We start from the raw sequence: 12,261 nt of genomic DNA on the forward strand, positions 1-12,261 counted from the left end.
TTTAGAAGCCTAAAACAATTTTGTATATCCATATTGCTTCTCATTGAAATGTCTGTAGGAAGAGGTAGTGAACATTGGCATGTCCCTAATATACAAAACTTGCAAATTCTCTTCTAACATGCTCTTAACTATCATGATGTCTTTCCTTGTTTCCTGCTGTTTTTCCGTGCCTTTCCCCATCGTGCAGTGGTGATACCAGATTTACAGAACATATGGGTGAATCATTCCTTTGACATACAGGTGTGGTGCAAAGATCTCCACTGGCATCTTCTTTGGCTGTGACCTGGTGAACTGGCTGATGCAAGTTGGCCTTGCTTCTGACCGTGGAGAAGCTGTGGTGTATGGGGACAGACTGGTGAAAGGAGGCGTCGTCCAGCACATAACAAATGAATTTGAATTTCGGGATGAATACTTGTATTACCGCTTCATTCCCAAGAAATCAGGTGCAGTCGAGAGCCATTGACCTGAGCATGCAGGCAAAGCAGAGGTAGTTGGGGTGAGTGTGACCACCTCCTCTGCCTTCACTGCTGAAGTTTCTTCCTCAGAGCTCTCAGAGAACTGTGTTATTCTCCCTTGTAAAATTAAGAGATGTGGTTCTACTTGTGTCTATTCTGAAGAAAATGATAGAAAGTTATATTTAGTCAACATTCCAACCGGAATTCTACTAAATAAAACCAGATGCTCTGGATTTAGAACATTTTTTTCCATTTTGAGCAAAACAAATAGTAAAATGGTATGTGTCACTGTTGTATTTTAGAGGCATTATAACTGCAGCTTTAATACTGATGCCATAATGAGGAAAAAAAAAAAAAGCAAACCCATGAAAGGTATTTTTCATGTTGCTGGATGTTCTCCATATTTTAGTGTGATGAATTATTGATGCCTGTTTACAGTCAGGCTTCCTCCTGACTTCACAGAAGCAGGATTTCTTCTGTCATACCTCAGTTTTTACTACTCTGCTCTTGTCCAACACCAGGAACTTTTTTTAGCTGCTTACACCTGAGATCAGGTGGGTTTTTTCTCCCTTAAAGATATAATACTCCAATTAAAAAGGTAGAATTGCTGTGACAATGTTTCCAATATCAGGGATTAAAGCTGGGCAAATGTTGAGTGGAATAAGTAATGGTTTTGTACAAACTTACTAAATCTTAAACCCATAGAAATGTTCAGCACTCTCCCACAATAGGGAATTATATAATGGAATAAACAATTTGTTCTGAAATTTTGCCTTATGGTGGTAGTAACAGCTTTATCAAGAGCAGATTTTTACATTCTGAAATTAGCCTTTACAGTTTAAATCAGAAGTGCCAGCCTCAAGTAAGATTTTATGGAAGCCTTGGGTACATGTGCAAGTCAAGACAAAATTCTTTTTCAAATCATAAGACTTTTTAAATTAAATTAATGACTTTTAAATCTATTATATAAAGAATCCTAAATGAACATCCAGATTAGTTTAGAGTAGCTAAATATCCTAGATTTTAGTTGATTGCCTAACACAGGTTTCTAATAAACCTCAGGTATCCTCCTTCTAGTTACTTTAGTGTCACTCAGATTCTTGTGCACTAAAGGCAGAATCTGATGACCTGTGTGTCTTCTGCAATATTTTGAAAAGGTTAAAGACAAAGTGTTGTATCTGATAGCCATTACGCTGCCCTTTTAAAACTGCAAGAACAGCATATATATGTCTATATAAAAGTTTTATGTAGTGAGGGAAAGGAATCCAGGTATTAAAAATTATTTGCTTAAGTATTAATAACTCTTCTCATCTTTTTTTTTTAAGTCTTTCCCTTTTTTCCCTTTTTTTTTAGTACACAGATTTTTATTACAGCTACTTTTGCATCTATTTTGTATTAAGAATGAAAAGTGATTTTAGCAGCATAAGCTACTATTCAACAAGGAGTTGTTTTATGGTTGCTATAATTTCCTGCAAGGCTTAAATTGAAAAAATAATTTCTTTTACTGTCAGTCTGATTGCTGTGTACACAGAAACATAACATCCTGCTGCTTATGTATGCCGTACAACCTGGTATATTTTAACGTTTTCCATCAACAATATAATTGATGTTTGTATCAGGCTGTGGCCACAAAGGAAAACATCGTATTTCCATTATGAATGTTGAAGACAGCTGCATCAAGTATTTTGGAATAATTAGACATATGTGACTTAAGAGCAGAAACTGCAAGTATGTCTGGCTTCTAAATACTGCAACTTGTCAATAAATCTGTTACTTGATTTCAGACTTCTGATCCATGATGTGGCATGGGAGTGGGTTATGTGCGTGTGTCAAGGTTTATGGCAAACGTATTTTTCTGAGAGATCTGTTAACATGGCTCTTGGCTTTCAGTCCTGATATTTCTTAAATCCACACCTGATCCTTTACAAGTGGGCAGAGAACTTCTTAATGGGTGTCCACCCAAAGATACCTCCATGCTAGAAGTGTGTCACATTGTCATCTACTTACCAAATACAATTTTTAAAATTAATTCTTCAAACATTCGAGAAATTGATCTTAGGGCAGTTTTACAGTTCTATTTATAGTCATTGTTCTTGCACTCTTTCTCACTTTGACCATGAAAGTCCTCTTTCCTTTATATAATGGCTGTGCTTTCCCCTAGATTTGAACACAACATACCTGTTTTAAATAAGAAATTACTCAAACTTTCTGCATAGAAAAGGCTCTCTGTTACAAATCTAATACAGAGAACACCTTTAATTATCAACCAACACCAAATTCTCTTAGATTTATTGCTACAACATTGTGACTGCTGATATCATACCCATTAGCCTGCTGAGTCTATGATAATTAAAAAGCAAGGAATGAAATACAGGACATAATATTTTGTTTCTAAATCACTGGATACTTCTGGAAGCCAATAATAGACTTTGAATTGCTTTGTAAAGTTATGTAACCCTTTTATCTGGTAAGTATTTGCCTCCACCAAGGAGCACTGACAAGTTTTGAATAGTTGACAAGCTGATGTTGTCAATAGTTGATATACTGTTTTCTGAATTTCTGGTAGGTAGAAACAGCTTTGCTTTAAAGAAGTGCTCAGTGGTGCAATGACGACTTTTATTTTGAGGGTGTATTAGTTTGGGATAAATCTCTTGGAAGCTAAGTTCCATGAAAACATCTATTGAATAAGTTTAGAGGAATATCCAGGGAAAAACTGGATCTTTTTTCTAGGACTAATCTCAAAATGATCAGCATAATGAACGGGGAATGATATAACACTTGGTTTTCTAGTATGAAATTTTAGTACTTTTTTACTTCAATAAGGATTCTTCATAAAGCTCTAGACCTTTTAAAGTCAGTAAGATGCATTCCTAGGTGAAAACCCATGTGAAGATTGCCCTCTAGGGGACAATCTCATTTTTAAATTTTTTCTTTTTTTTTAATATAAGTTTGTGAGAGGGAGGATTTTTTCTCCTGATCCTATCTTTATTTTCTGTTTTTACATTGCACGTCTTCTAGGAGGATGAAATCCCAAGGAAAAAGGTACTGAAATATCCGGTATTCTGTTGGCCATCACTTTGAACTGTCTCCACACATTACATTGCTTTTTCTTTGTATCCTGTACACTAGTACAGGACAACACATAAATAAGAGGCACAGTTGAACTGTATCTGCCTACATTATGACTGGACCAATGTGCTTAACCTTGTTAATTGCTACCCCATCATTAAGTGGCCTGCTCCAACTTCACTACTGTTCTTCCTGTATAACTTCAATCTTTGCACTGTAGTATAAAACTGTTTTACTTGGTTTACTATGCTGCCTGAAAACTTGATTCATACCTTGGTTTCCAGCACAGTTTCACCTGGCATTTACTGATGCTTTGAAGCTATGAAAGAATCACTGTAAAACAGCTCATGATCAAAAATAGGAAAAGATACATAGTTGTTAGATACGGACATCCCATAAGAAAAACATAAATACAACAAATTTTTATTAAATCTATTTCCCAGTTAACAAACTGGACTATTGAACTTCTGTATTGAACCACTGTGCTACTGAACTTCTGAGAAATTTTGTTGCCAACAGAGGCACAAAATGTTCAGTCAATTCAAACATACTTTGTCTTACCTCCCACTCAGTCTTGCTTGCTACTGCCACGTACACATTAGGTCACTAGAAATATAAAGTTCATGAGCCTTTCCTAACTCAGTAGTTTCTTGTGAATCTGATCACAGCATCCCAAATTAATTTCTACTCTTATTGTAGGATGAGAAAGAATAAATTCTACCAAGCTCTTAATTTTTGTATTATTTCTGCAAACTTCATAGACTATGTATTCTTTATGTTTAACTTTTTTTACCAGTAGGGTGTTGAAGAGTTTACAGAATGAGAAAACTGCAAGTGAAAAATCATCGAAGAATGATCTTTCTGTGGTTTGCTGTGTCTGGAGGCATGCAGTGTCATGTCCCACATTGCTGCTGCAGCTCTAGTGCACCATTTCGTATTTTCTTCTGAATGTTTGCAGAAGTTCTGCATTTTGAGTGCTTTTTTTTTTTGCTGTTTTTCCTTACAGTCATTCTTGTTATCCTGACTTATTGATCATGAGGTAAAATCAGAATCTTCTTGTTTGTTTAGTTTGGCCCTTGCCACAGATAATAAAAGTGGTGTCATATATTGATCATTACTTTTAAACAGGATCAGGAAGGAGGAGTTCCTGGCAGGGCAAAAAGCTTGATTAAATTAAGTCCATAGTCTATTAACTCTGGGGAGACAAGTCATGATTTAAAAAGCTTTGTATGAAATGAAAAAACTTAAAAAGTACTTTTAAGTGTCCTGCTGAGTACATGTATATATGTGTAGTCCAACCTCTTTCTAATTGCCCAATTTTAAAAAGTAACAATTCAAGAAACATTTTAGAACTCCCCCTTGATGTTAAAAATTGCACTGCAAAGTTAATTTGACAATAATCATCTTGTATATAAATAAGTTTATTTTTCACTATCAAGGTGGGAAAAATAGACAGGGAAGTGAAATCTGCAGGTAACTTACAGAATGCTTGCATTGTTAATTTCCATGTAATAAGATTTAACAATCACTTACAGCAAAATAATATTATTGTAGCTGTGATTTGTTTTTAATATACCTTGAACTCTTAGCCTTGTTTTATATTGAAGGAGTAGAAGGTTCGTATATGAAATGTATCTTAGAATGGTTTTACCAAACAACTGAGTATCAATCTTATGTGGTTTGCGTGTCACTTTCTTTTTTCTTCAGTGTTCATCATAGCTTCTACATTTTAGAAAGTCTTCACCACGGTCATTTTAATTCAGTAGTCTGAAATTCAGCTACAGTTCTCCTGACTATAAAAGCTACATGTATGTACACTAGAACTGAGTTCTCCAGAGCTGAGTTAGTGTTCTTCATTTGGAGATGGGGTTATTCACTACTTTAGTCAAGCTCTTGCATTCTAATTGCATCTATTTGTTGGCAAAATCAGTCTCTGCTGGCAGCTTTGTGCCGTGTACAAAGCCACTGCCTGGCTCTCAGGAGCCTTTCCAGCATTCTTCTTACAATCAAAAGCCATTCGTCCTGAATGTGAATCTGCATCTTTAAAACTGCCCATGCTACGTGAAAACAGGATGTTAATCTATATAGCCTCCTCATTAGAAAGCCCAATTATAATCCAAATTTTACCACATTCAAATAATATTCTTAGCTATATATTTTGAGTTCTTCTTCTACACACTGTGAAAAAAGACTAACTACTTGGTTAATATCAAGGCATCCATTTTGCAGGATTGATTCCATTTGACTTATCTTCTGTTTCTCCAACTCCTGTATCTCTTTGAGCATTCCTTTACCTTTGTCCTGCAAAAAGAAACATTTATTTCTCTAAAAACAAACATTTATTTCTCTAAAAACTATACAGAGCATGTAGTAATCACCCTAACAAAATTCTGTTCTACTGTCCTTATTTTAATTTAAGAGTTTCTAGGGTACACAGTTATGTTGGTAGAAGTCAGTATCATGACAGGTTTTCGTAGTTATCTTTCCTAATATCTAGCATGCACTTCATCTCCCTTGTCTGACAGGATGAAGAAATAGTAAAGCTCCTTAAGGTATTAGTTACCAAAACTAATTGCATATGACTTTTAAGAAGATGTATCTCTAAATAGGAGAAATTTTACTGCTAAAAATAAGCAGCTACCTTCCTGCTTCACATCTACATTCAGTTATCTTTGTCATCTTGTTTCCTTTCCTGTCCATATCAAGCAATGATCAAAGGCAAGCTCTCCTTTCCACCTAAGACCAGGGGCCTGAATAGCTTTAAGAACTCTTAGGAGTTGTGTATGTGCCTTTGGCTGTTTGAGCCTTTCCTCATTATCTGACTGGTGTGGGAGGCTGCTCTGCAAGGTGAGCAACACAGATCCTACCTGGGGCTCAGCCTGCCAGTACAGCACAGTGCTGGCTGCAATTCCCAGTGTTAGACACACGTGCCTGCCAGATGCCAACACACTGGGCTTCTGGGGCACTGCACTGTTCTTTGCAATCCATCAAAGGGCATTAACTGGTATCACATTAACAAAATGTGAGCAAGGACCTTATATAAACCACCTGCTTGCATTGAAATCTAATTTAATCAACGTACCTTGATAGTTTCCATAACTACAGCAGCACTTTGATGTTTTTTATAGAGCTCATGTCTTCGATCTGGCTTACTCTGAAAACGTGGTTGCTTCTTAACTGGATCATCAGGACCAAATATAGGGGATGTAGTTTTTAATAACTGAGTAATACCGGGCACGAAAATGAAAGGCTTGAATACAGATCTAGAAAGAAAAAATAGAACAAAGATCCTTTACTGACACCGTTTTGTTAAAATTGTTGAGTCAGTAAATTGCTGTATTTTTTTCCCATTCTTCTACTTGCTTCTTTTAAGAAAGAAGTATTAAAAAAACCATCTGACTGGTGTTAAAGTCATTGTCACAGCAGTGTTCCGTTAAGTAGGTTGGTAGGTACCATTAATATACATAATGTACATTTATGTTCCTCCTACATTTTGATTGTGCTTTTTCAGGGGAAAAAAGAAAACCAACCCAAAGCAAAAAGGAATATAATTAGGCAAACTGCAAGACTTTTTCATTTAGATATTTACAATTTCTTATCCAATTTATTTGCTGCTGCATCACCTGGCAGGATCTGGAGTTCCAGTAAAGAAGTGAATACAGGGCAGATTAGGCTGCTGAGGCAGTACAGACACCATGCTGCCAGTTGTCATAAATCCACCTTCCATGTTAATACCACTCTCTTTGTCACGAAGAATTTCCATCATTATTTCAGAAGTGATAGATCCTATTCAAGATACAATACAATTATTTAGCCACAGAGCTAATATAATACCAACTGAATGATATGTTCCCTACAGCTGGCTGCTGTTTCCTTTAACAGTCAATGCCAGTTTTAGTTTGTCTGTGTTGGCAGGGGATAAAAATCATCCTAATGGCAAACCTTAACATGGAATACACTTGTATTGCTTTCCCCAAAGTATTTACTTCAAATAGAAGTGATAAGAACATGCCCTAAAAAAGGGGAGTAGAAAGACAAATGGTATTTCCCAGAAAGGTGAATTTCAAACGGCTAGTAAATGGTCATTCACACAGTAATTTATGTGACGAAAATTAGTAACTTGGATTAAATGCTGAACTTCGAGCACTCTGTAGAAGTTAGGATAAATTATTATAATGCTGGTTGATATTTGAACAGAGCTAATACCACTATGTTGCCTTGAAATTATAAAAATAGTAATAGCCATGCATGGATTTTGTGTGAAACTCTGAATATGAAACACCAAGACTGTCACTTGTTTTGGGGAGGGATTTGGTGGGTGTTTTTATTTTCATCCTTTTCAAGGATGCACTGGAGGGGCACTACATTCTATACTCAGAAGCTACAGTACTACATTCATTTGCAGCAAAGTCTTTATCAGCAACCTGTGTGAGGTTTAGTGCCAAGTATCTATGAAAATAACTCCTGCTGAGGAGGAACAAAACCCTTTCCACATATCCCTGTTCAGGTGATACCACTGTTGCTGTAGAGTGTACGTGGAAGCTCGGATACTGGCATGGTATCACCAAACCATCCAATATTCTGACAGGCAGCTCTTGCAGAATGGTTTTCTGTTCACATTTGGTGTAGCAGTAGAGGGTATGCTTATGGCAGAAAAACATTAGTTCACTCACTCTTTATTATTTATTGGAAGGTATCATCTACCACTTCAGTATTTTAGTGTTTCCCTTACTCAGTTCTAACTGCGTAAAAATTATTTTTTTGAACTGCCTTGGTGTTTCCTCCTAAAATAGTTACTCTGCTGCTAAGTCGCATGTCTCCAGTATTATTTTTTCATATATGACCCAGGCTGCCTGTAGACAGGCATGCAGCACTACATTTCTGCAACAAAACCTCACTTAAGTATTCCTACAGTTGCCTGGGAAGGTCAGAGAACTAAAGGAATCAGCAAACTAGATGAACCAAAGAAAATAAAAGAAGCAGTGGTCATTTTCACAGCTACAACTTGGCAACCTGTCCAGCAGGGAAGAAGGTACTGCATATTTTCCATCAGACTCTGTTTTGTATACCTGAAATGCATTCCCTATTTTTTGAAATATGAATAATATTTCTCTAAAAATGGCCCTCACATAGTAGGCAGCCTGGAAAAACCCCACAACTGTAATGCCACTGAGTGAAAAAGCTGGGAAGGATAGATGAAGAAACCAGTGATTTTACAGATGCTGTAAAAACCAAATAGCTTTTAGTTAGGGCACCTATTTAAAATAAATCTAAACAAAATGAACCATATGAGGTTGATAACCGGAACACCTAGTGGGATTTTTAAAATGGCTCAGGTAAATGCCTGAAAATGGGGATTTAGAATGAAAACACAGATACAATCTCAGCATTGTTATAATACAAGTAAATACAGGTATTATGAAAATGCTTTCAGTATTCAGAACCTGCAATTCCCAAAATGAATGCAGGATTTACATGATCACTAGAGCAAGATAGCAAAAGTAATTCACTCTGATGCATTAACTAAATGCTAAACCTGGTCTGGCAGAGTTCAGCCAAATAAATAAAAGAAACAAAGGGGTGCAATGTAATCTTGATTCAGATTAATTATTTCAAATGAGCATGTGAATACAGCTACAGCAAAAACTTGCTAGATGGATGCAGTTAGAAGAGAAGTAATAGGTTCTTTCTTTAGAAGTCTGAAAAGAAAGCATGAGTTAGTGACTGCTTAAAATACAGAAAATTTTGTTCTGCTCTTGGTGTGTTTTAGTAGACTACACAAGTTTAGAATAGTCATTACAGTGAAACTACAAAGATTTAAAAATTAATGTCAAAAATAAATGCACGATAAATGCTGTGCTGTTGCCGTATATAAATGGTACCTGACTGAAGCTGTTCATAAGGTTCTTTGTGGCTGCAAACTGCTGGGAATCTGTTTTAGCCTCTAGTTTTTTTCCTTAGCAGTACAGTAATATATAGCCTATCAAAATGTTTCAGAACAGGTCTTAAAGGGCATTTAGTGGTATAGTCATAATGTGACCTCTCAGGGTTGTTACTGTAGCTCTGTATGTTTGATATTTGACCGTTGTTTTAATTTTTCCTCCTCAATAAATTAGAAAAAAAATCAATAGAAACTTCCAAGTTCAGCACTTCTCTTTAAGGCAAAAAAATTATTCTAGTAAGTTCCAGTTCACCAAGTCACGTGAATGATTGTCTGCATAAGATGTATAATCATATATGACTTAAATTAATGTAGCTCACGAAATACTTTGTATATCTTGAAAAAAAATTGAAAAGGATACCGTTGTGTTTGTTCAGAAGCTTATAGCCTTCACAATATCGGCCTCCAGATGTCGTCATTCTGGCAGTATTGACATAAGAATACGTGGCAGCAAAATCAAACTCCTTTTCCCCATCCCACCAGCCATTGCTTTTGGCATATTCCTTCAATCCTGGGTGTTCTCTGTCAATCTTGGTTGTGATAGAGAGCTGGTTGGAAATATTCCGTACACCTCCTGTTTTAAGTTGCAGAAAGAACTGTTTAATCCTGAGTGATTTTTCTTGGTATTTTGTTTACAATTAGCTTAGTAAAGCAAATTAGCCCTGAAGAGTTTCCTACAAGATCAATGAGTCTGGTGGTTTATTTTTGGCCCTCTCTCGCCAGCTACATGTATTTTTCTGATTGAATTTTCACCGCCACTCATTTCTGACTCACTTGCTTCTATTGCCAACATTGTATTTCAGGTTCTGTCCTGGTTATTCCCACCTTTACATTCTTCTTCTGAGACACCCAAAGATCAAGCTGGCCCTCCTAAGTCCACTGGAAGAATCAGCCACTTCAGGCCCAGTACATCAGTCCTGTTCCCAGATGAAATTATCATGGATTGCTACCATCCTTAAGACCACACATAACTGGGGTTATTCTCATGCCGACTTTCTTGCTGTCCTCTGTTTTCCAAGTGCAGGAGTGGTTATCTCTGGCTCTGAAAAGGCCCCTGTCACTCAGCTCCTCTGACGAACTGCCAGCTACTCCACACTCACGCCCCAGGAAGCAATGCCTGTGGTTTACAGGCATATGTATGCAGCTCGAGGTTAGTTTGATGCCTTAATGAAATTGTAAATGAAAACTGGAGAACTCCAAGTGGCCACTGCACTTGAAATGTTTAGAACAAAGAGCATCATCCATACCTTCTACTTTTTCTGCTGCCCAGTATTTTCCTGATGTCTCCAGTACCCATGCTTCCTTTCTGTCAGCTATCAGAAAACTGTTGTGGTATGTAAATGACATGTTGCTCTCCATACAGTTTCCTCCCTGTCCATATTTTTCCAGCAAATCAACTATGACACTAAGAGCCTTTTCAGCTGTGTCTGCTCTCTCCAGTCCAAGCCTAAAACAAAAGGAAAATGTTATTTTTTGAACTATGAACTCCACATCGAACTACTCAGCCAGAGTATTCAAATTGACCCCAAATGATATTTCTATATGAAGCTGCCAGTTGTACGATCTGGTAAGGGAAACACAGGTCAGGTAAAGGCTTCTTTGAAGTGGGTCCTCTAGGAACTTGACATGGGGAAAAACACCAAATGGAAATACAGAAAGACAGGAAGAGGGATCCGAGAAAATGCTTACAAGTCCTGTGCAGGTATTGGAGTGGGGGGAAAGTACCAAAAGAATTTACGGACTGCTGTAGGTTAATGAGAGTTACACTGGCACCTGTAGGGAAGGAACATGAACTTGTTATTTACATGGAAATAGGCAACTGAGACCGAAACTTTAAAATATGTGTGTGAAAGGTGGTGGAATACGAAAGGCGTATAGACCCCAGGAAAAGGTCCAAACAGTAGTGCCTGAAGTCCACCTGTACTCTTGAAAAAGTCTTATTTCAGTTTAGTATAAATTTTGTAGAAAGAAAAACGTTTGCTAATTTCTTTGACAAATTCTGTTTTCGTGTCTGATATTTCTTATGGGCGCCCGGCAGAAATCTAGTGCTTATGCCAAGAAATACTTATTTTTAACCGTGGCTAGAACAGTGGAAGAAGTGTCTTCTGAAAGTGAAAGTACTGTTTCCCCGTATGACTCAAACCACATGTTTCCAGGTAAATTCCAAATCCGGTACCATTTACCAAAAAGAAAAATACCAAAAACGCCTGCGCACACCTTACGAGGTCCATGCCGAGGAGAGCTTCCCCATCGCATACCTCTTCCCTGCCCCACACCGCCTCGTTGCCGATGCACACGCCGTGCTCGTTGGCGCCCATCTCGGCGCCCCAGAGCCAGGAGGGGCGGCTCAGGACCACGGCGTGCGTCCTCTCCGCCTGCTCGATGGTGATGTAGGTGCACTGCAAGAGGTCAGAGCACACATCGAGTCACCGGCCCCGATCCGCCGGCCGAACGGCGGGCTAAGCGCGCAGATGGGGGTTGACAGCGGCGTTCTCGCCGCCTCCCGCGGGACCGCTCCTGCCCCGCGCCCTCACCTCCAGCGCGGCGCCGGCCGGGTGCGCGGCGGCCGGGAAGTGCACGACCTCCTGCACCTCGTCTGCCGGCCGGTCCGAGTTCTTCCCGAACACCACGCGGCCCCCGGGCGCGGCGGGCGGCAGCGCCACGAAGGTGTCGCAGGAGAGGGGCGGGGGCCGGGGGAACATGCTGAGGGCTGAGAGCTGACGGTTAAGAGCCGAGGGTTTCGGGCCCCCTGCGCTGCGCGGGCCCGGCGCGGACAGCGGCACAGCGGGGCGGGGC

General features: G+C 38.7%; 2 protein-coding genes across 8 annotated transcripts in view; one reads left to right on the forward strand and one right to left on the reverse strand.

The window, feature by feature from the left end:
* The window catches only part of GPR155 (G protein-coupled receptor 155), a 33,092-nt gene extending 30,859 nt beyond the window's left edge, over positions 1-2,233 (forward strand). For all 5 annotated transcript variants that reach the window (XM_066189907.1, XM_066189903.1, XM_066189904.1 and 2 more), the window contains one exon: positions 241-2,233. In XM_066189907.1, coding sequence (XP_066046004.1) covers positions 241-463 — 223 coding nt within the window. In that variant the 3' untranslated portion in view covers positions 464-2,233. The remainder of the gene's footprint in view (positions 1-240) is intronic.
* On the reverse strand, positions 536-12,243 carry SCRN3 (secernin 3). Of its 3 annotated transcripts, XM_066189912.1 has the most exons (9): positions 12,000-12,243; positions 11,683-11,864; positions 10,713-10,912; positions 9,827-10,039; positions 7,148-7,310; positions 6,607-6,787; positions 3,797-5,825; positions 2,463-2,612; positions 536-611 (listed from the first exon to the last, which is right to left on the reverse strand). In XM_066189912.1, the coding sequence occupies exons 1-7, from the start codon at positions 12,165-12,167 to the stop codon at positions 5,670-5,672; spliced, it is 1,263 nt and encodes a 420-aa protein (XP_066046009.1). In that variant the 5' UTR covers positions 12,168-12,243; the 3' UTR covers positions 536-611; positions 2,463-2,612; positions 3,797-5,669. The 3 variants fall into 3 exon arrangements, with proteins under 3 accessions (XP_066046009.1, XP_066046008.1, XP_066046010.1); XM_066189911.1 differs by having other exon boundaries at positions 2,463-5,825; XM_066189913.1 differs by lacking the exon at positions 2,463-2,612 and having other exon boundaries at positions 543-611.
* Positions 12,244-12,261: the final 18 nt, after the last annotated feature.

Source organism: Chamaea fasciata, unplaced genomic scaffold (genome assembly GCF_029207755.1).
Source record: "Chamaea fasciata isolate MVZ Bird 193981 ecotype frontalis unplaced genomic scaffold, bChaFas1.0.hap1 SCAF_8, whole genome shotgun sequence".
In the NCBI taxonomy this organism is placed as follows: domain Eukaryota; kingdom Metazoa; phylum Chordata; class Aves; order Passeriformes; family Sylviidae; genus Chamaea; species Chamaea fasciata.

Bases quoted from the DNA above. Each gene is read 5' to 3' on its own strand.
- SCRN3 (XM_066189912.1), bottom strand. From the start codon at position 12,167: ATGTTCCCCCGGCCCCCGCCCCTCTCCTGCGACACCTTCGTGGCGCTG. The intron at 10,913-11,682 runs GTGTGCGCAGGC...CTTTTGTTTTAG, and splicing joins CTCGGCATGGACCTCGTAAG to GCTTGGACTGGAGAGAGCAG. The intron at 6,788-7,147 runs GTGATGCAGCAG...TTTTCTTTCTAG, and splicing joins GGAACTCCAGATCCTGCCAG to ATCTGTATTCAAGCCTTTCA.